General features: G+C 44.0%; 1 protein-coding gene across 2 annotated transcripts in view; it reads right to left on the reverse strand.

The window, feature by feature from the left end:
- Positions 1-24,743, reverse strand: part of MARCHF1 (membrane associated ring-CH-type finger 1) — a 1,592,900-nt gene that overhangs the window by 609,967 nt on the left and 958,190 nt on the right. For both annotated transcript variants that reach the window (XM_086962389.1, XM_086962390.1), the window contains exons 3-4: positions 1,387-1,466; positions 391-1,146 (exon numbers count right to left, since the gene is read on the reverse strand). In XM_086962389.1, the coding sequence (XP_086818515.1) occupies positions 391-1,146; positions 1,387-1,466 (836 nt within the window). The remainder of the gene's footprint in view (positions 1-390; positions 1,147-1,386; positions 1,467-24,743) is intronic.

The following is a 24,743-nucleotide window of genomic DNA, read 5'->3' on the forward strand; positions in this document are numbered from 1 at the left end:
CAGCAGGACATCCATCTCTAGGCTGCAGTAAGCAGAGAATACTCCGATTTCAACAATGCTCAGAGATTTACAGTGCAATTGTGCACCACATGCTGCTGCAGACCGCTTATCTGCTGCTTATTCAAACCTGAACATACAACTATTTCTTGCTTGACCAGTTATGTTTAGCAATGCAACATGTAAATGATGGACTCTGTTACTATGAAATAGTGGGCCACCCGCCTGCGGAAGAACTAAAGTAATCGCATAACTCTCCCTAGAGGACATTAATGTTTAACATTTGTGCTAGGCTTTTGAATCCAGTCACAAGGCATGAATTCTAAAACATAAGAGAGAATGGCGCGATGCCGGCTTTTCAACAAGTTCACTTTGTTACCAATAGACACTAACCTGCATAACTCTAGGTCGTCATCAGACATGACGTCATAGGAGGCCCGCGTGGTTTCACTGTCACTGGGGCCCGCGCTGCCAGGCGTTCCTTTGTGTACCACCGCCAGTGTCTCCATGCCAGGAGGCCTGCCCTCTTCAAAGCTCTTTTTGATGAGGCCCTCGGCCCCGCACTGGCAGGACTTTGAGTCAGGGTGGGGCATCTTTTCGTGGTCCCCCCTTCGCTTCCTAGGTGGATTGATTGCCTCCTGAGAGGATGTTGACGATGCGGAAAGACAAGCCTCCTTGCACCTCGACAACTTCCTTCTTCTGCGGCTTACACATGTTTTCTCCTGGAGGTGCTGCTGGCTTTGCTGCTGAGTGCCTTCTCCTGGGTCTTTTGGGCCCATTGGCTTCATTTCGATAGCGTTCACATTGGAGGGCGCGTCCTGGCCGCGGCATGAATGATGCCAGGTGACCTCTTTCTTGGGATATCTCTTCTTTGCCGTGTGTTGGCTCCGAGGCTTGGCCCAGTGGCCCTCATCAGAAGAGGAGTTTGACTCATTCCACCTGGCACTTCGAGCTTCTCTTTGAAACCTGCAGCTTTTGAGTTTCCTTTGCTTCTCTGCATTGAGGGCACAGGTGTCACACGGCCCCTTTCTTCTCCTGACCCTTCGTTTCATCTGTTTCTGACAAGGCTCCCTATTAGCTGGGGTGACCACCATAACAGGGGCCGTGTGTTCACCATCATCTTCTAACACAGCATGCAAGGGGGCGGATCTGGCCCACGTGACAGGCAAAGGCAGAGCATGGAAAATGGAAGAGAAAGCAATGAAATCAAGATGAAAATGAGCACAAGAAGACAGATCACACAAACAACGAAGAAGAAGAAACGAAACGCAAGTGTAAGAAGCAAAGGTGTCAGTCGAGGACACTAGTGGGAAATGTGAGTGCAAAGCAGGGTTTGCGAACACGATGGGGGGTAAGACACACACGAGCATACCGCAGTCCAGCACGTACCTGCATATATCCTGCGCAGAAGGACAGACAGACGTTCGCGACTGGCTCTCCGGCGCAGTTCCTGTCGTGGGGCTGCTTGCCTGTGGAAACAAGTTGCATAGTTTGGCGTCTTTGTTCATGAAATACATCACTGACACTTTACTGCCGTGCTTCATGGTTACAGTATCATTTACAAAACAAGCACAGTCACAAAACGCAGGAAGTCTGGTTCCAGCGCGACTAAAATCGACACTTCCTGAGGAAGTTCAACCGCTGTTCGAAGACGCTGCTTTGCATGCACCCTGTCACTAGTTTATAAATATGGTGCAATACTTCTCAGCCCGTGAAAGGCGGGTGTGAGTTCAACACATATCATGCTTGTTGATTTATGCCTTCGGTTTCTTTTCGTGCAGTTTACACTGGCAGACATTATCATATACCCGGGGGACCTCTTCGCTGTGTACTTTTGCAAAGCAGACTTTCTGCTGCAGAAATTGTATCTCCGTTTCGACAATGGCATTATTCTAAGTTAGTTTTACTCCTGTAAATCATCTATTTGGTGGAGACCATCACATGCATCTTTCATTTCTCCCAGTAATCAGACTCTCCAGTTCTTGCTTATGAGCTCACTTGCAGACCTCGGCTACAGGCAGCTTTAGTTGTCTGTTGGCAGGCCTATTGCTTCGGATACATAGCATGTGCTGAGTGAGCTTTATGTCAGTCCCTTGCTCATGACTGAATGTCATAGTTCTGTTGTCAGTCTCAAATGCCTGCTCTTGATTCAATGTTCAAGTTTCAAGTTTATTTCACGTTTATTCGGACCGTTGGTCCACAAACAATACATGTCGCTAAAAAATTCATTCAACAAGTTAAGCAAAACATTTCATTAACACACATAAAACCTCCTAAAACATATTTGATCTAACAGCCCACAATTATCTGATCTAAAAATAGCTATTTGTTAAAACTCGTTAAAAAGATAAAAAACTGCCTTCACTTTTTGCATATATTTCCCCATAGCCACAGCAATATCTAAGTGGGCCATTTCTGTCATCAGTATCACAGCCTGGGTCCTAGTTTTAATCTCATATTTAATAAAAATTGGTTTTAAAAATGTAATACGTAAATCCAAAAACTTCAGACAATCAAACAAGATGTGCAGCATATCACATTTGGACCCCAAAGAGCAAATGCAGCTTCCCTCCTCATTGATCATACCCCGCTTTACAGAGTTGTTCATATAACAAGGGTTTACCCCAATTCTTACCCTCAGAACCTCATTTCGTAATTTGCGGTCCGGTAACTTTCAATGTAGGGGAAGCATTGACCATTATTCCATGCATCGATCAAAAAACAGATTGAAGATTTACTTGCAAGATAGATTTTGTCCTGTGCATGCGATACTTCCTTCCCCGTCGACCTAAGTAACTTTTTATCAAGATTAGCCACGGAGACAGTAGAGCATACATTAACGCTCATCTTCTTGCATAACTTTGTTACTATCCCCCTGGTCTCTCTTGCCCATTTTAGTTCACTGTCCTGAATTTCATTTTTGCACCATTGTGATATTTTGATAATTGCGCCTATTTCTAGGCGTTGCCAAAAGCGCAAAAGGGCCATACCAACTTGCGTACCTCATGAAGTCAGGCCTAATTCCAGTCTTACTGCCTGAACCATTGCTGACCGGGGAGCATAAATAACTTTTTTAGGTTTTTACCTTCTTCCACATCCAAGTTTTCCTTACCACTTAGGAACAACAATTCAGCACCATACAAAAATTGCGGGGGTACAATAGCAGCGTAGGCTTTTAGCACTGGATTGTCGGTCATAGCACCATAGGCTTTATTAAACAATATCAGACCGCTAATCGAAGCAGAAGTTCTTAATTTAGATGCCTCTAAGTGGGTATTCCATTTCAGATTCTGCTCGAACCATAACCCCAAGTATCTATACTCTGTTACTGATTCCACTTTTTCTGACCCAATCCACCATGAGAACTCAGTTTTCCTCCGGCCAAAGTTCAATGTTTTGGTCTTGTCCATATTTATCACAAGTTTTTTCCTTAAGCAGTAGTCATTAAATACATTTAGTTTTCTTTACAAGCTAACCTCAGTCTGGTCCATAATCACTAGATCATCAGCATAGAGTAAACATGCTATCTGTTTGCCATTTAATTTCGGACTTGCCCCAGTTGTATTCCCCAGTATTGATGGTAGGTCAGCTAGGAACAGGGAGAACAACAAGGGAGCTAATACGCATCCCTGACGCAGACCATTTCCAATTTCTATTTTCCCTGATAAACTGCCATCAATGTCTAAGATTATCTGTGCCCAGTTTTTAGAATGGAGCATTTGTAGCAGCCGCAGTATATCATTAGGAATTCCCTGACTAATTAGGGCCTCCCACAGCAGCTCCCGGTCGACTAAATCAAAGGCTGCACGGAAGTCAACAAAACAACAGAATAACCTACCCCGAGATTCCATTGACTTCCGTGCTATGGCCCAAAGAGCAAAACAATGATCAATTGTAGAATGGCCGGATTTAAACCCACCCTGTTCCGGGGGAATGATTTGGTTTTCCTCTGCCTAATCTTTTAATAAATGTAATATTACTTTTGCAAAGACTTTTTCCCCTATATCCAGGAGGTTTATCAGCCTATAGTTTTTTGGTAATTTGTGGCTGCCCTTTTTATGAATAGGCCTTATAATTGCGCCTTTCCAACTTTCTGGAACAATTCCAGTGTCCAGGATTACCAGGAACATCTTCACAAAAAACTCTGCCCACCATTCTGGACATGTTTTAATTATCATTGCCAGGAGGTTATCTGGCCCTGCAGCGCGGGTGAGGTTCAAGCTAGCAATAATCTCCTTTATATATCTTGGGGTAAAGTAGTCCTTTATATCGTCCCTCACCTGTGACCAAACTAAGGTTCCTGGTATTGATTGTGTCGGCCATCTTCCATAAATTTCTTCCAGATAGCCTACCCAGTCATCTTCAGGGACCATACAGGCCAAGGAACCAGATTTCCCCCCCACACTCTCTTGGACTAATTTCCAAAACCCTCTTGCATCCTTGGATTCAATCACCTCAAACATGTTTGCCCAGCATTTCTCTTCATACCTTCTTTTTTTATTCCGAATTAATGTTTTATACTTTAACCTTAGTTGCTGAAGTGATTGGTATAGATCCACTTTGAACAAGGCCCTTACTCTTCTCTCCTATCTTATCAGGGCCTTAGCTACCCTGCATTCTTTATCAAACCAGGGTTTCCTATTTTTATTATCAACATAGCTACCCAGTCCTGACTTTTTTGACTTGAATTCCTTCTTGAGGGAATCTGCCAGCTTACCTAAGGTTAGTTCAGAATTCCTGCATTAGGATGAATTCCTTCAGTTGGAATTGACTTTTGAATTAGCTTAAGCTTTTCTATCTGTTCATCTGATATGCAGGTTGATAGTCGTTTGGGGTAGTCCACATTGACCTGTAGAGCCCTATCTCTACTTTTATGTTTCGGTATGTGTATTTCTAACTTCAAAGGGAAGTGGTCACTACCTGTCATTTTCACCACCTCAAAATTACTTATTTTACCAAAACACCAGGCCTGACAAAATACATAGTCAATTGGGCAGAGTTGCTGGCCCCTCATGAAAGTCCTTCCCGCTGGCTGGTCTTGCTGAAATCTTCCATTTGCACATGCCATGCCCAAGGACCCCATTAGCTGACTAAATGACTCATCCTGCTGTGAGAGTTCCCCCCTTGGAAAGAGTGCTACTTCGATATTATGGGCTTCTAGCGATTCTTTGTGCCAACTGTCAACCTTTCTGGGATCTAATCTATGATTAAAATCACCTACTACTAGTATTAAATCCTTCTGATACTTAGCGCAAGTTGACTCCAGATTCAATGGTTTTCTTCCCTGTTTTGTGATTGTCCCACTCAGGAGCTTAATTCGAGCCGGTGTTTTCCGGTGCTCGGAACCGGCCCTCAGCTGTCAGCACCAGTATCTATGACAGTCTGCCACAGGGTGGCGCTGTTTTTTAGCTCAGAGATGAGCCATCAACTGCTGTTTATGAATTCAATATACATTAAGAATGACTATTAACTTCTGCCAAAGCCGTTCTTTAAACATTTTGGTCCAGAAATTGTCAGGATTGTCACACTTGTAGGTCTTTGACTTATGACCGACAGACCACGCACGCAACCTGGGCTTCATCCTGGACTCCTCCCTCTCCATGACCAGGCAAGTCAACAACGTCTCCTCGGCGTGCTTCAACATCCTACGCATGCTACGGAAGATCTTCTGGTGGATCCCCACCGAGACCAGGAAGACCGTCACCCAGGCCCTCGTCACTAGTCGACTGGACTACGGCAACGCCCTCTACGCCGGTACCACCGCCAAGCTCCAGAAGAGACTCCAGCGGATCCAGAACGCCTCAGCCAGACTCATCCTCGACATCCCACGAACCAGCCACATCTCCGGACATCTGAGAGACCTGCATTGGCTCCCCGTCAACAAAAGAATCACCTTCCGCCTCCTCACCCACGCACACAAAGCCCTACACGACCAAGGCCCGAGCTACCTCAACAACCGAATCAACTTCTACGCTCCCAAACGCCACCTCCGATCAGCCAACCACGCCCTCGCCGCCGCCCCCCGCATCCGAAGAGCGACTACAGGAGGAAGGTCCTTCTCCTACCTGGCCGCCAAGACCTGGAACTCCCTCCCGACCGACCTGCGCCTGACCCAAGACCACCTCTCCTTCAGGAAGAAGCTGAAGACCTGGCTGTTCGAGCAGTAGCGGCACCTCCCTCCCCCCAGCGCCTTGAGACCCTACGGGTAAGTAGTGCGCTCTATAAATGTCTTGATTGATTGATTGATTGAATTGTGCTGTTACTGTATTTGACAGCAGAAATGGACAGTGTAAGCGAAAGTAGTCTGTTGATTAGAAACCTGGCACTATTTTTTGTTTTTTTTTACAAATTAATCATTGATTTGTTGATCTCACATTGTTCTAACTGGATTAGTTCCGTCTTTCTATTGCTGTCTTGAGGGGACTCTTTTCACTTAAACTGAGCCGTCCATGTCAGTACACGTTTTTTCTCTCCTTCCTTTTGTCTTCACTCTCCCACCCACACATTCTCTTTTTACTCGCCTCCCTTGTTCCACCAATTCTCGCCTCTCAATTTTAAATATTTTCTCTTATAATTATATTTTTTACCAGGGCACGGCAGCTGCTAAGTTATACCGGGCCACTTGCTTCCTTTTTTGCACAAACTTTTTAAAAAAAAATTCTAGATTGTAATTTACACTTCTATATGGCCATGTTTAAAAGATATATTAAAAATAGCTACTGCGCATCATGATGCATGCAAAAGCACGCCTCATCGTGCATCACTACGCATGCAGATGTATGCATCATGGTAAACCTGTGGCCACGCGTCATGCCGCATGGTTGCACATGCATCATGATGCTCAGATCTTGATGCATGTGTATCAATTGCAGGCTATTTAGGAGTGCATTTTCTTTCATGGAAACCCCAGTGCAAGATCGCCTGCCCTGCAAACGCATGCGTCATGCCACATGCGTTCACATGCGATTGACAATGGAAAAAGCATTGGCAGAGCCAGTAACTTGGGATTTTAGAGCCAAGAACTATCGGTTTTGCCAAGGCTTGTTTTGTATGTTGCTTGAAGCCTGAGCTTTGCAGTTACAAGCTACAGTAAACAGCAAATATTGATTTAATCTGCCTCAAAATGATGACAGACACAATCAATTCAAGAGGGTACATCTCTTTGACGTACAGTTTAAACATGTCTTTGTAGGCGTGCATTAACCAACATGCTAATGCAATAGCTGCCACTGTTCGCTTCATGCGGTGTGCAGTAAGAGAAACTGCTGTTAAACCTAACACTGCCAAGTACTTGAAACGGATTTTATTTTAGAGAAAAATGCTTTTTGAAAGCTAACGCTGCCAATTACTTGCACTAGTTGAAATTGAGATTTTAAGTATTTAGAGGAAACTGCACTGAGTTTTAAATAATCGGCACTAAGGGGAGAATAAACGCTGCTAAGTACTGCCAATCAATTGAATTGCACTTTATTGTGTGTCAGATTACCTGAATTTGGCCAATTTCGCCGATCCCCACACTGGTGTCTTTAGCGCTCTGTTGTTAGAATAGCGCTTGCTTAAGGGGACTAGCACACTAGAAGACGCCATCTTGGTCGCCTTGACGACCGCGCCCCGGGTACCCCACGCTATTTAGGGTACCTTATATTATGAAGGCCTTACCCTATATAATGAAGGCCAGGGAGCAGTCTTGCCACTGGAGCGCCAAAGGCAAGCCCATCAGCGCCCGTCCGCGCCCGAATGGGACCAGGAACCCTGCCCCCAATCTGAAAGTAAGTTAATTTATACATCCCTACATCTGGGGGCTCTTAGGGGAACTATCAAGGAAGAGTTCCTTCATTCTATAGACCTCTATAATAAGGAATTGTAATGTAAGAGCTGTTCCTTCTTCCCCTCTCATACTCCTCTTCTTAGGAAAACCAAAGGGGTCAACACCTACTGGTGCATGCATATGATTAACTGCTGATCCCTACCCACCCACAAATTCGAACTCTTCTGCTTCCTGCCTGGACGAAGATACACCTGATGTAGTTTTTATAACAGAAGCCTGGCTCCATGCAGAAGCCAGACCAGATATAAGTCAAGCTCTGCCTCCAGGCTATCACACATAACGAAGTGACAAACCTGAAAGAAAAGGTAAGGGTGAGAATTATTTTTTAAAATGGTTTTAAATGCTTCTTTGAATCGACACCTTCCTTACAAATGTCCCATAAGGTGCCTGGGCCACCACACGAGAAGGGGCATCTACTTGACCTAATTTTTACAACTGACCCTTATCTAAATGTCCTGAAACCCCAACCAGTAGTATGGTCAGACCACTATCTGATCTCCTTCCTGGGGACACCCTGAGTGGCAACCCACCTCCCAGACCAATCACTTGGAGAGACCGTAGCTGGTCAATACTTAACTGCGAAAAGTGGAGGCAGACCCTTGGGGGATCAAGACCAGACCTAGGGAAGGACCCTTAGATCATGAATGCAAAGATTACCAATTGGATAAAAAAAATGTACTGGGCCATATCATCCCTATAAAACGCTCACACGGCATACGAGAAAAAAATCTGTTCCTTGGTACACCCCTCATCTCCTGACACTGAAAAAGACGTCGGGTAAATCAGACTGAAGAGAAGTCATGCAGACTTACCACTCTAAAAAAAAAAGTCCCAGGTGGCATACTACGAGACAAGGATCAGCCTCGCCGCCAATGCTCCACGCAAAATGTTCCAGATTGTAAAAACACTGATAGAACCCACATCCTAAAGCTCCAACCCAGATCCATCTGCAGCACGTTGTAATGACCTCAAAAGCTCTTTAAAAAAAAAGATTACAGATATCTATCTCACATTTCCCGAGCCTAAAAAGGACCTTAGTGCAAGTCCAACAAATACCAATCTAACTCTGACGAAAAGTATCTTAATGGACTTTCTCAAATTTACCCATGATAGTTTCACACTTGCATTTAATAAAGTGAAATCAGGGTCTCCACTTGATCCTGTGCCCACGCACATTCTCGGTAAAGTGGCTGAACTCACCTTCCCATTGATGCTGGAAATTGCCAACTTATCCTTAGCAACTAGAATAGTGCTGCCCTCATGGAAACATGCAATAGTCAAGGCCCTGCTTAAAAACCCAACCTGGGCCATCTCTGCCTAGGTAACTACAGATTCATTTCCTTACTACCTTGTCTGAGTAAAGGGGTCGAGAATCATGTAAACAAACACCTCTCTGAGTTTCTTAAAACAAATAATCACCTGCATCCTTGTAGACTGAGTTTCGCCCTAAGCATGGCACGGAGACCACCCTTCTGGCAGTAGCAGAGGAGTAAAAAATGGTGCTTGACAGAGGATGTACAGCTCATAGAGCTGGGTAATAAAATCCATACCCATCTCCGCTTGGGTTGGGCTGATTGCTTAGGTGCCTTCCCTGCCCCAAGGCAGTTATTAAAAGCCTGGGGGTATAGTTGGACAAACCATTAGGTATGCAGGCCCAACCCACAAACCTTTCTAAATGCTGTTACAGCATTCTTAGAATGTACCATAAAATATTGCACCTATTCCCCCTACATTCTAGAAGGCTTGTGGTCCTTTCTCGCCTGGACTACGGGAACGCTCTCTAAGTAGGAGCTCCAAAATCGGCCATCAAAAAACTCCAAGTGGTGCAGAACGCACCTGCTCGAGTTCTGCTGAAGATTACCAAATACTATTCTGCCCAGCAGGCCTTTGCTATCTTGCGCTGGCTATCGACTGAACAAAGGGTAACATTTGAAGCCCTTTTTAGGTCTCACCTAATCCAGCGCATGCGATGGCCTTGCCGAGGTATTTAGTAGGTGCTTTTAGAAGTGCTACCACTAAAAAGTGAAAAATATTTATAAGTGTTTTCAAAAATTATAGGCTATAGTGTGCCTACAGCGTTTTTTTGGCTCAGGATACATGCAGTTGCATGACTCATTCCAGCGGAGCAGCGTGTGGGGCAGTACGGAGGACAACTCATCCCAAGTGTATTGTACAAAATAGCAATCAACGCCCAGACGTTCTAGAGTGCTCATGAAGCAAGCAAGCTATTTCCAATGAGTCATGCAACTGCATGTATTCTGAGCCAAAAAACTGCTGTAGGCACACTATAGCCTATAATTTTTGAAAACACTGATAAATATTTTTCACTTTTCATTATCAACACGAAATAAATTAGTGAAACGTGAGTAAGGTGTGGAAGTTGTGCCCCCGTCCTGAAGAAGGAGCACATGCTCCGAAACATGTCGACGCACACCTGAGGTACTGTCCATAAACACGACAGCCTACTACCTCATACTTCACTTCTTTTAGTAGTACCAGCCCGGGGTTGTGAATACAATTTTTTTTCCTATACACCCACGAGCCAGGTACTTTTTAACCCTTCACTAAATCCCACCACTCACTTAAATATCCCTTCCACCTACACCACATGCACCACACATAGTCATTACTATCAGTGCTCCCGCGTAGTCGTAGGTCGCAGCACGCCGCATCCCGTTAGAGGGGTGCGAAGACCCCTATGTTGAAGCATGACACCAAGGGGCCTTTTGGTGTGTGAGGGGTATTTTACAAACCACTAAGTGTTCCCACACCCTGGTGGGTAACACCCCTCCAAGTCACTATCAGTAGAATTCCCCTTGTTTATGTATCTATGTCTGTGGAGTAAGAATCCTACCTCTGTACTCTACCTCCCCCTTTTGTTAATTTCTTCTAACTCAAAATGTGCACCATACCGAATTCATGTACAGGATCTTGTATCATCTCTTAACCCCGTATTACTAGGCATTGCCTTGTTTCTGTCCTGCAGGTTCACCCTTCGTGACATATAAATGCATAAACCCAGGGCGCCTTTTGATAGCAACATTGAAGTGCTTAGTTTCCCTTTTCTAATGTCACGTGCAAGACTGAATCTATCCACGAAGCAAACATGGTTCATAATGCTGAAAACAAAGGCCCAAAAATAAGATCCGCTTTTTATTAGAGTCATTGGGTACCACTCGGCTCCGGTGTCTTAGATGGCCTTGAGGATTTGTAAAATTTACCCAATTCTTAACCCACTATACACCATTGGCCTGATTCACAAAGCCTATCACACCCCTAAGCCTATGTTTACAACTGAAAATGGCTCAATTATGCCTTTTGTGTTTTCACAAAAGTAGACCTTGCAGGCGTAAATTGCCTTAATACTGTCAAATTGTACACCACATCTGCGTAAATTATGCATTAGTAATCCCCATGCGTTCGGTGAGAGTGGGCAGATCAAGGCACAGGTTGCCTTGATACTGCATGAACGTCCACAAACTTGTGACTTTGTGTGCATTCACAAATTTCTCTCTGACTTTTCATACTCTGGAAATGTCTAATTCAGGCTTATCCAACTAGTAGCCCGTGAGCTATTGGTAGCTCTCCGCCTACCAGTGAGTAGTTCTCCTGTGTGCAGCTCAGCCTGCTAAATTAGGCGCTTTTACTTGATTGCATTAATATATTTATACCAACATTGAGTGTGTGGATTTGAGATGAAAATTCATCTATTTTCAGAACTCATTAGCTGATGATTCAAGAAAAATGGCTAATTTTCCAAAATTTACTTAAAAAGCTAATATTTGAGCTATAAATCATGTGGCTTTGAGAAGACAAGTTACTCATATCTACAAATTTGGTGCCAAGGGTATTTTAGCATTTGTTGGTATGTAATACCCATACTTAGACATTCAAAATTGATAAACGTCTTTTTGTACGTTACTGTTGGCAATCTTGCCTGATTAACTACGGTGATCACTGCTAGTAATCTTTCATATGGTGGCCGCTAATGCAATTGTGTCTGGTTTGACCACTATTAACCTCTCCCCTGCTGGTGACGGAACCACTCCGTCATCAGCCGCGGTCGCGCTGTGCTGATGACGGAGCGGTTCCGTCCCGGCCCGCTCGGAACGCCTGCGCGGCGCGGATTCCGCGCCTGCGCTGAACGTTCTATTGAGCGGGCGAGGCCGTGACAGAACCGCTCTGTCATGAGCACAGCGCAACCGCGTCTGGTGACGGAGCGGTTACGTCACCAGCATGCGCCCGTCGCGCGGCCGCCCCACCCCCTTAGCACTGCGGCGGAACAGCCAGTAGGTCCAGATGATTTACATTGAACATAAGTAGCTCTTGGTCAGAAGAGTCCACAGTCTAATGATTAGAGCTGGAGTAACTCCACTTGTTGGATGAGAACTGGAAGGGAACACTCTCAAAATGAAGGGAATTTGGGTCAGGGATTTCTCCACAGTAAAAAAATGGTTTCCCCACTGAGAAACAAATTAAAAAAATGTTTATTTACGGTTTGTGCTGCATTTTCCTTTTGCAGAGTTCTACCCTATGCACAGCACCGCACTGGGGCAATAGCAGCTGCCACATGACATTTCCGGTAGCACACTTGGACAGCTGCAGCTGGCTTTGCTTACCAGATGTGCTACTGGAAATGTGTGAATTCCGAAAAGCCAGACTCACAGGCACATCTGGTCCCTTGGTTTCGTGAGGTGTTACATTGTATATGTTTTGTTAGATAAACCATATTTATATGCTGCTCCTAATTATAAATAGAGACTAAACTATTCTACCCTTTCCTAGTTTACCCTTTCCTTTTTACTCTAGACAAAAACGTAAAGCAGAGGAAAAGTAGCATTGGTAAAGGCAATAGGTCTCATCTTTGAGGCTATTGCCTCTGGCATTGCCTTTTGTTCCTGCTGTACTTCATGGGCATTGTCGACTTGGTCAATGATTTGTAGCCGTGCTGTATAGCAGCATGATGAAAAATAATAACAAGCATTGGCATAGCCAATAGGTCTCGCCTTTGGGACCTTATAAGTGCTTAGCCATGCAACATTGATGTTGTTGCACAAAGGATATTGTGCTGCATAACTAAATACTTATAAGGTCCCAAAAGCGAGACCTATTGGCTATGCCAATGCTTGTTATAGCTCTCAGGGCACTCCAATGAAAAGGCCCTATGATCCTCAGATCTTTTTTTATCCTATCACATGCATAACAATGCCCTCAGCTCCACTAACGCCCGCCTGCTCACTGTTCCATGTATAAAAAGAGCTAGAAGTGGAAGGCGGTCATTCCGATATACAGTGCCCAAATTATGGAACACCATCCCCTTCATAATGAAACTTACGGACAATTGACTTAATTTCCAGAAACTTCTAAAAATGTGGCTATTTGAGAACTCATTTCCACCCGGGTACTTCAGTGGACATTATGTCGCATTGCCAGCGCTGGGATGCCTGTGGGTCGCTATGCGCTTTATGAATGCAAACAGAATAGAATAGAATGACTGGCACTATAGTACATAATCATTACATTGTCACCTGTTACATGCTTCAGATGCTCCTAATGCATTCATAGTTTTTTTTTATTTCCTTCTCAAAAAATTACATTTAACCAGTTGTCAGGTCCTATTATTTGGCTACATTATTTTGATTAGTTAAGAGAGGCTTTGGTCTTTTGATGTTTGAAAGTTAGACAGAGCAGAGTATAACAGCATGTGTTCAGAAAGTACATAGCAAAGGAAAGTTTTTTCCTTAGTTCCTAATGAGGACAAAAACCAGAACCTGAAATTTGATGGGGAATAGAGGGCTTTATCATTTGTGGAAACGGTTCTGCAATGTGAAGGCTGAGAGAAGATGTTAGAAATGGGGATCTCTAGCTGACAATGGTTTGCACCTTTGTCCAAGTAGGGACCCTTCTTCCTAGTCAGTGTAAGGCGGACACACTTTTAAATTAACCCCTGCTCACCCCCTTGGTAGCTTGGTACGAGCAGACAGGCTTATCTCAGAGGCAGTGTGTAAAGCATTTGTGCACACATATAGTAACACAGTGATAACACTACAAATGGACACCACACCAGTTTAGAAAGATAAGTAATCTTTATCTAAACTAAACAAGACCAAAACTTTCAACACAAAGTACCTTGGATGCATCAAAATCAGAAACAAAAACAGCTGCAAGGAAGGTGATGCGTCGGTTCCTTATGCCTTGGTAAGATGATGCATTGGTTCCTTTCTCCAGGGGAGGTGATGCGTCAGTTCCTTACGCCCTGGTAAGGTGATGCATTGGTTCCTTACTCCAGGGGAGTTGTTTCCGTACTGAAGAGGAAGTGATGTGTCGGTTTCTTACTGTGCGGGGAGGTGATGCATCAGTTACTTTGGCCCCGGTGTCCTTGTAGACTTGGTGCCACTGTGCAATGCGAGGGGATCAGGGATGCGTTGGTTCTTGATGTGGCAGCAATGGCACTGCATTTGTCTCTCCAGCCGCGTTCCCACAATGCGTTGTTTCTTGCAGCCGGACAGCAGGGCCTGCGTCAGAATCGGTGCAGTGATCTCGGACTTCAGGGATTGGTGCACAGGATTTGGTGTGCAGCCATTTTCCCAGCCGCGGGCAGGCTTTGTGTCGGTTTCTTCAGTGGCACATAAGCGATGCATCAGAAACGGTGCAGAAGCGTTGCGCTTCTTGTAGTTGCGTCTCTTTTCCAGGTCCCAACAGCAGGATCAATTTCCAGGGGCCCAACTCAGCAAAACGATTCAGAAAGGGGGTGGTGATGGACAGAGTATCTGAATTAAACAGAACACTCCTACCCAGTCCAAAGATCAGGGCTTGATCCATCACCGTTTTTTAGCTCACTGCACCATCCCAGCTCAGAACCTGGCTACATGCAAATTAGTCTGTCCCTGGCCCAGTGCATCATGGGAACAGGGCAGACCAAACTACCAAGCCAATTCTTATACTGGGAAGGAAACAAGCTACCGGGGACCGAATCAACTCAGCAAAAGGCACCTCTGAACAGGTTAGAACTCCCACCAAGGAAGTTCAGGGGAGTTGGTGGTGAAGTGTTTGTGTCTCTGAGACTTCAGAACAGGAAGCAAGCTGTACTTCAAGCCCTTGTAGATGATCTTCAAGCAGGATACACAGCACACAGAAAAGTCTTTATCCTCTCCTTGGCAGAAACAGCCACTGCAGGCCAACCCCAGATGGCACATAGCAAAGGGGCAGTACTTCTCCTTCAGCTTTCCCAGCTTTTCTCCTTGGCAGAGGTTCCTCTTGAGTTCAGAAGTAATCTAAAGTTCTGGGGTCTGGGCCCTAATATTTATACAGCATTTCTCTTTGTTCTCTTTGGATTTAATCCGAAACGCGAGTATGGATGGGCTCTGCAAAAGTCGATTAATGCTATTGTTTGCCCCATTTTGTTTATCACCAAGATGATTGTCTAGGAACCGCCTTGATCTTTTTGGAGCTTAAAAATACTTGCTGTCACATTTGAATTCAACGGTCTCCCCTCCATTAGTTCAAATAATTGGAGTACAATAATGTCTCCACTTTCTACTGAGTTATACTCACCTTTAATATCTTGTAACATAAGGTTTATGTTCATTTCTTCCAAGGGTCTTCAGTCCACATATGAACACTCTGTCCTTAAGATGGTCTTTTAGATGACTGCACAAGATAAGACCGAACCGTCAACACTTTCAACCCATTTTCGTCAAAATGTATACACAGGAATTGTTCATTGCATGCTCAATGATTATTTACATCTTCCTCAGTGCAAGAAATGGGTTATTGCAAAAGTATTCATGAGATAAGATTTTTGTAAATAAGTGTTCATCTCAGTTGCTTTTGTATATGTGAAATGTATTTTATACCCTCTTTTGTTACATCATTTGTCTACATAAATCTGTATTAAAAAAGTATACACCCTTTTGTTTTGTTTAGTATTGTTTGCTCTTTTTTCTGTCTTAGATAGACTCTCTTGGAATTACTATAATTAATTCTACAATTCATTTGCTTGAGGCTACTAAAGAGGGCTCTCAAAATTTGTTTTGTACTACACAAGATTTCTGTTCTGAAAAATCTCTTGTAGGCTTCATTACCTTATATTAAGTTCCAATATTTATACACCATTCTCTTTGTTCTCTTGTGGCAGAGAGGACCTGTGTTCAGTCAAAACCAGTTCTGTCCTCTCTGGTCCAGCTTCCTGGAATGAGGTGGAGACAGCATTGTTTAAGGCAGACCAGGCCCATTCAGGTGAAGGGAAATCTCCTCCCCTACTCTAAATGCAGCCCAGGTCTCTTCAGCCCAGCCGTGACTCATCCAGGTAAGGCAGGCGACACCTCAACCCCCCGGTGGCTGTCTACAGTGAATGCAGATCCCCAGCCCCTGTCACTCCAAAGCCAGTCAGTCAATCCACAAACCAGCAGAGAAACACAGGATTACTAAGCAAGAAAATACTAACCCGAGCGTTGTACTCCGCTCCGCCAGAGGAGTCTGCAGAGTTTTACCAACTCTGCGCTCAGGTGGGAACGCGAAGTTGCCGCAAAGCTCCGACTCCGTGGCAGAGCAGAGTACGGGGCCAGCCCCCTTAAAAAAACACTTACCTTCTGTTCTGTCTGCCCTCTTCCTCACCGTGGTGTCTCCCTTCTTCCGCCATCCTCCTCCTTAAGTCCCTGTACATATTACGTCTTGCTTGAACTGCAAATGCGCAGGTGGAGGTCAGGCAGAACAGAAGGTAAGTGGTTTTTAAAAAAAAGTAAACTCTTTTGTGGGACTTGGGCGGAGTGGAGCTCTGCATAGTCCCACAGGTTGTTTTTTTTACTCTGTGGAACTACGCGGAGCACCACTATGCATACTCCGCCCAGGGTTAGAAAATGCCCACTTTCTAAAAGGGGTATTTTCAAACACAGACTGTAAAATAAAATCGTCCTTTCTAAAAGATGCATCTTTACATTCTGAGTTCAGACATACCAAACTTTACCTTCCCATCTTGTCCCAATGGAAAGTTATATTTATAAGATGTTATAAATAAACCCCATTCTATCCTATGGGACAGACAGCCTTTCAGTAGTGAAAAACGAAATTCACTTCAATTCACTATCAGGACATGTAACACTCATCATGACAAGTCCTACCTTTCACATACACTGCACCCTGCCCACAGGGGTACCTTGTGCCTACCTTAGGGGGGACACACATGTAGGCAAAGGGAAGGTAAGGGTCCGGCAAGTGGGTGCACTTGCCAGGTCAATCATGGCAATACTAATACTGCACACAGACACTGCAGTGGTTGGTCTGAGAACCTTTTGCAAGGGGTCGGTCTGAGAACCTTTTGAAAGGCTGCTTGTGTGGGTGGCACAATCAGTGCAGCAGGCCCACTAGCAACATTTGACCTACAGGCCCTGGGCACACACCGTGCACTGTATTAGGGACTTAGTAGTACATCACACAAGCTAATCATGGAAACATCAATTCATATTCACAATTTACCAATGGAGCACTTGCACTTTGGTACTGATCAGCAGTGGCAAAGTGTCCAACACATCTAGACCAACAAAAAAGAAGTCTAGCACACAGTAAAGACACAAGAGGCAGAGGCAAAAATAGAGGCGAAAACCACACCAGGGATGCCAGGTCTGACAGAGGAGTTAATTAATATTCCATGCCCATTCAATATCTGGCTTCTCTGCTGAGATTACCGACAAGCATCATTATTGTACTTTGAACTTATCCCTTGCTGAGGAATATGCATGGCTTAATTTGTGCGGTGTTTTCTGCGAATGAGTGTTATTATACATTACAAACCTCAGGATTTATTGCATTGCTGCTGTGGTCAGATGTAGGAGTATTTGCACACCGAGGATGATGTTATTGTGGTCATTTTTATTTTGCATAGATGAAAATGCTACAACACACAACACTCCGACATAACTATAATTTGGTGTGCAATTTATTTCTATACAATATATTCACATGATTAATGAGGCTTCTGTCATGGTATCATGGCTCTGGCACATGTAATGACAGACTTCTCATGTAAGATAGGTCCAGCCACAGACAGGAATTGTTCCTGGGCTGTGGGATGGTTGTGTTGAATCAGGGGAAGGCCAGTCTTCCACTCTGCTTACTGCCCTGCTGCCTGCCTCCTGAAGATTGGCATGCCTATACTGGACCATTATTTGCGGCTTTTCACTGCAGGATTTGACTCACCGTTAATGGCTACAGCCTTCTGCAGAGAGACACAAACTGCTGTCTTGCTTATGGTAGGCAGCCTACAATGTCTGCTTGTGCTGGCCACACTGGTTTGTCAGAGGCTCACCCTGGTAAAGTCACAGGTTGACCAGACTGGCCCTCTTCGGCCTTTTTGCTGCCTACCTCTCTCCATGGCATTGCAGACACTATATCAAGTCCTCAGATTTTTACCCACAAATCATTGTTTTCAGGTGTATTTAGTTTACTGAACAACATGGGTCTGATTAGTTCAGTGGAAGCAAAGCAAGACTAGAACAAGCAGATTGCATTGGGTGATCACACAAAAGTTCAGGACTGGAAACAGTGCCTGTAATGATATGGAGCCTGGTGGCCACCGTACAACAAGTGTTACTAAGCAATATACATTGCACAATAAGTGCCCGGGGTTCCAAATAACTAAGCATTTTGCATCTTTCTGTGAAGCTGGGTGAATTAGAAGGAGCAAATGTTGCAACAACTGTTCAGCGAGATAAACACTGAAATAAATACTGTGCAAGTCAGACTAGGGTGACATAGGGCTAGATGTAGGTAATTTGGATTTACCGATTCATAAATACCGAATTTTACTGATTCGGTATTTATGAATCGGTAAATCCAATGTAGGTAATTATTCGGTAAAAAATACTGAATCGGTAGGATTCGGTATTTACTGATTCGGTATTTACCGATTCGGTATTTGCCATTGATTCCTATGGGCCTGTAGGCCCATAGGAATGTATGTCAATTACCGAATCGGTAATTACCAATTTGGTAAATACCGAGATATTCAAGGGTGCCAGGGTGTCACTTTGACACCCTGTTGCACCCCTGATTAGGGCTTGTGTGCCCTAAGGGCATGTATGTGTGCCACATGGCACGGGTGTACATGCACAGATTTGCATATACACAGGTATTTGTTATAAATAACGAATCCTTAAAGCCCTGTGGCACTGTTTACAGTGCCACCTACATCTCAAAATACAGATTCAGTATTTTTACCGATTCGGTAATTTTACAGATTCGGTAATTTTACAGATCCGGTAAAATTACTGAATCTGTATTTTGAGATGCCCTACATCTCAGTATCCAAATACCGGTCGGTAGCGGCCAAAAATCGGTATTTTCGGCCTTTACCGACCGGTATTTGGATACCTACATATGGCCCTTAGAGGTTAAAAAAATCTCAGCAGCCTCAATAAAATTGGGTACTGTGAAAATATATAAAAATAACTGCACATGTAAATGTAAATGTAAATGTAAGGTGTTTTGTAGCGCGCTCAATTACTACCGGAGTATCCTGGCGCGAATGACCGCTGGGGAACCCGTCCTGGCTTTCCCTGTGAGATGGTCCCTTGCTGGGTATCTCCAAGGTGAAGCCAGGCATCCCTGGCGTCTGTGGGGGGCCGTTGTAGAGATGAGGCAAGCTTAATGCCCAGAGTTACCGAGTGTGATCACTGCCCAAAGTGGGCACCGAGGCGAGAATTATCAGTCCGCTGACCCTGGTCCGCGACCCTGCCGCGTCGGGAATCGAACCCTGGTCCCGGGCCGTTCTCAGCCTTCGGGTCTGCCGCCTCTAACCAGTGAGCCACACCTCTCCATGCCATTGATAGTAGTGCAAAATGGCAAAACTCATACACTGAGCAGTATAAAAACGCATTGCTTTTATTATTATATTCTTATAATCATTATTTGTATATTAGTATCTAATGCCTCCATTCCAAAAATAAATTGCCTATTTCAAAATGCTCATATATTTCTTATTACATTTAATAATTTCCTTATAGTTCTACCATTTTGAGCATGTATCTTTCTGATTCAGTTGGAAATACAATTTAGTAATCCTATATGTGACTTAAATACGCCCCTCTGCGTCTATATGTAAAAACATGCATTGCACCTGTGATTGTAGCAAGGGCTGATGGCTCTTTAAATTGCATTGATTTGAATAATTTAAAGTCAAGTAGTAGGATTCTGAATCTTTTCTACAGTAGTTTTCATTCACATCGCAGAGAATTACTTTACCCTACTTAATGGCAACGAGTCATGACAAACTACCACCGCAATGCATAACATCTGCTACTGCAGCGTTAACTCTTCAAGAAACAACGGTGTGTCACCACATTAATTTGGTATAATAATCAGGCCACAGTGCAACCTTATGGAACCTGATTTTACAGTGCGATAAAACAAATGAAAACCTGTTGGTTTGTGAAATTCACTTAATATATATGTTTTCTACAAATTGCTCTTTCACACAAATACCATGCAGAATGTACCACAGCCCGTTTCGGAGTAATAGATGTGTTTGTCTGCAAGAAAAGCATGTTCTAGATGGAAAACAAGTATATCCTTTTCAATAATACCCAATAGGATCAGATTAGCATGAACAGCTCACAAACATACCATCTGAGCAGGAACAGAAACAACGCCCGTCTGGTTTTACCCTTGGTGGCCCTCATCAGTGAGGTGTAGGAAAGAAGGGTCCCAGTAGAGCTTGATACATTTGCTTAAATTTATTATAGAAAAATCAAATGTAGTAACACACAATGTCAATTAATCACAATGCATGAGCCATATCATTTGTTCAATAAAAGTGCCCCAAGAAAGGAAAGGGAGTGGGATAGCGTGATGCTGTGAGGGAAAAGGACAGTGAGGGAATAAAGTTCGTGACACCTTATATATTGCAATGTTAATTTAAAATGCAATACAGTTTCATGGCTTCAGATCCCTGAGCCGAAGAAAATGGGGGATTATAACATATCCCAAAGGTTTAAACTGTTTCTGTTGACACCGAAGAATTCAGAATAATGGGGGAGTGTCAACTGAACAAGAGATAGAAGTAGCCGTCGACGTTTCGACCCCACGCTACACTTGTAGGCGTTTGTACAGCCTTACATCGGGGTCTTCATCAGGACAGGGTAATCAGCAAGGGAGCACTACAATATCTAGAAATATAAAACATAAAACAATATGGTGTGAAACGCCGACAATCAATGTCAAGTTACCGTAAGTAACTTAGAGCTCCGTGACCGCTTAGCAAAGGTAAGACTAATCCCTCTTTCCCTAGATGTTTCCCAGCCTACCAACTCCAACTGAGTAGGTCGTAACTTACCCCCTTTCCCCCGACTGTTTCACAGATGCGGCATATGTGATGCGATCGTTTTGACGCTCCGCCGAAGTTTGTGATAAGGATACTCCGACCCTCATGGGCTATATAGGTAAGCCCTATCCCCATATGATGTTGTGAATTTATTCACGTCTATATTGATGACCAACTCATTGACACTCGCTTACCCGCCCACAGATCCAGTGTGTTCATGCTACGTGATTAAAACCCCCTCAACGAGCCACGCTCATCTCCTGCAGTCATTAACCGCGAAAGGCTTCATTTTCAAACTCCGTGAATTTTAAAACAAGGTGAGACTAAATTCTCTCTCCCCTGGCTTCAGCCAGCATACTGATGATTTGGCTTTAAACTTCCCTCTCCTGATTTACTATTTATAGACGCGGCACATCTGAGGTGTTCCTTAGTGACGCACCGCCGTTACGGAGAGATGTTAGAGGAGCTGTATACTCCTAACCTTTGGTGTTCACATAGGTAAGCCCCTACCCCCACATAATGTCGCAATTCATCTGAGAAAAGTTTGCTTAGTCTATTAATACTCGTCCCCCTACTCACAGATCCAGCTCGTTTACCCGACGTGAATAATGAGGACATAACCATGCAACTTGCTCGACCTGAGCAGGTATGTTCTTCTTTTTGCCTCAACTTTTGCTAATAATCTGAGTCCTCCATGCCGCTCCCCTTTCTACTCAACACATTCCGAGCCTATTCTAATGATGCCGTAACGTCACGTCTGACATAGCATCACTACTTCGCATTGGACTAATTGGTTTCCCCTGGCCGAGTCAGGATTCTTGTGTTGTTGTGCGTTAGCCTGTATACGCCAGATATTAATTTTTAAAGCTAGATACCCATTACGGGTTGTACAGAATAGTTGGAAATGTGTATTTCAGCTCTGATTTTTTCTTGCTCGTGTTACTCAAAAGGTATTAGTCATAAATACTTGCAACTTCTTGCCCCTATATAACCATGGTAACAGTGTTAATAATGTGTTTACCGCTCACTACGGTAACTTGACATTGATTGTCGGCGTTTTACACCATATTGTTTTATGTTTTATATTTCTAGATATTGTAGTGCTCCCTTGCTGATTACCCTGTCCTGATGAAGACCCCGATGTAAGGCTGTACAAACGCCTACAAGTGTAGCGTGGGGTCGAAACGTCGACGGCTACTTCTATCTCTTGTTCAGTTGACACTCCCCCATTATTCTGAATTCTTCGGTGTCAACAGAAACAGTTTAAACCTTTGGGATATGTTATAATCCCCCATTTTCTTCGGCTCAGGGATCTGAAGCCATGAAACTGTATTGCATTTTAAATTAACATTGCAATATATAAGGTGTCACGAACTTTATTCCCTCACTGTCCTTTTCCCTCACAACATCACGCTATTCCACTCCCTTTCCTTTCTTGGGGCACTTTTATTGAACAAATGATATGGCTCATGCATTGTGATTAATTGACATTGTGTGTTACTACATTTGATTTTTCTATAATAAATTTAAGCAAATGTATCAAGCTCTACTGGGACCCTTCTTTCCTACACCGTATAGCACCCAGGTCCCATGTGGATTCCTAGGGTAGAACCCCCCTCTTAGATCAATTATCTGAGCAGGTGCACACCTGCGAGGTTCTTTTTGGTTTTCAATTTATTCCTTTAGAATTCCTTTCTCGAGACCATGGTAGAGAGTGAACTACTTTCGTATACGGAAGACTACATCAACACACTCCACCAAGACCAGAACAACCAATTCCTGTCCAACACCAACTTGCAAGTAGATGTCACTTTGAATGACAAAATCACCAGATTGGAGAGACTTGAAAAAAAGGTTATCAGAACAAGACTTCATGGGTATTTGTTTACAAAATATTTACAAGAGAATATCATCCCGGTAGGCCTCCAAATTAAAATAGAGCCAGCTATTTTTGTCGACGTACCTAAATTCAAAGAGGGATTTAGCTACGTCGCCAATAATTGCTCCCGACACTGGATGGTGTTGGGAGTTGAGACCGCCGCCTAACAAGTACAGACACTCACCAAAGAGATCGCGACCCTAAGAGCCGAGATACTAGGGGATAGTACTTTGACAAATGCCAAATCTGCCCTGGAGTCCTTGGACGCCACACTAAAAGAGTTTGATGTCACTACCCAAACCAAAAAACTAGAAAAACTAGCCAAGGATTTAAGATCATTTGATAAAAAAAGTGTCTACCCATACCTCCAACCTGACTACTATAAACAAGACACACAAGGCCGTTTTGCCAACCGAGGGAGAGGTGGATACAGAGGCAGGAGAGCATATACCACGTTTTCCGACTCCTCTTATAGTTCCGGAAGTGAATCTGAACCTGCAACACCTGGACCCTCATACAATTACTCTTATTCTGACTTCAACTACCCACCATACCCACCTCCGCCGCCTCATTTTTTAGGCAGAGGCCAGAGGCAATGGAGACCCCCTCGAGGTCGGGGCAACTGGTCCGGAGGCCTGCAACGTGGACAACAATCCAACATGGGCAACCCGAATGCGGGTCGAGGGAACACCCAGAAGCAAGTCACCTTCCGCCCCGAGAATCATGGCGAAATATCAACCAGGAGAAACACCTATCGGTGGTGACCAGCAAACCTGCACATACCTCCTCTAACCCTATAGTGAACATCTCTAAATACAACCTATCTGACGAAGAAGAAAAAGTACTGAGCAAAGGTCTCTCTTACGTCCCAACCACACTCCCGAACAGATTTCAACTGAAAACAGAACTTTATAATTTTTTCAGAAAAATCCGTCTCAGGTATTTCTTCAGACATGCGATTGCTCCACTAAGATCATCGACAACAGGATTGAGGGAACCATCTACCTTTTTTCCTCCTTCATACGCAATCAGTAACAAAATTCTTGCATTTGAAGAATTGGTCATCCAAGAAGTGGAGAATACTGTCAATAAGCCAAAATACATTAGATTCAATCTAAGTGTAAATCAAAAACTGGCACTCAAAACTTTGAAAGACAATGCTGATATAGTCATCAAGCCCGCCGACAAAGGCGGTGCGATCGTGATTCAGGATACCGTTGCTTACAAAAAAGAAATTTATAGGCAACTGAATGACGGAGTCAGCTACAAGCTCATCCACAGTGACCCTTCGAAAGATCTAGCCTCATTGATACTCGAAATCACACAAAAAGGCCTGGATGAAGGCTTTCTATCCCAACAGGAATTCAAATTTTTGAACCAAAGTCATCCACGGCTAGCAACCATATATACCTTGCCAAAGGTGCACAAAGGCCTCGACAATCCTCCTGGACGCCCAATAGTGTCCGGGTGTGGATCAATGCTGGAACCACTTAATCAATACATCGATTTTTTTCTAAAGCCTTTAGCCATAAGAACCATGACATACCTCCGGGACACAACCCAGGTTATCAATTTGATCGATCAGAGACCTTTCGACCCAGATACTCAACTGTTAGTAACCTGTAACATAGTGTCATTGTACACCAGTATCCCTCAGCTTGATGCCATCGCTGTTATGGAAAAGGTCCTCGAAACCAGGACAGCTCCAGTTCCAGTACCCACGT

The sequence above is a fragment of the Lissotriton vulgaris genome, chromosome 3_1 (genome assembly GCF_964263255.1).
Source record: "Lissotriton vulgaris chromosome 3_1, aLisVul1.2, whole genome shotgun sequence".
Taxonomy (NCBI): Eukaryota; Metazoa; Chordata; class Amphibia; order Caudata; family Salamandridae; genus Lissotriton; species Lissotriton vulgaris.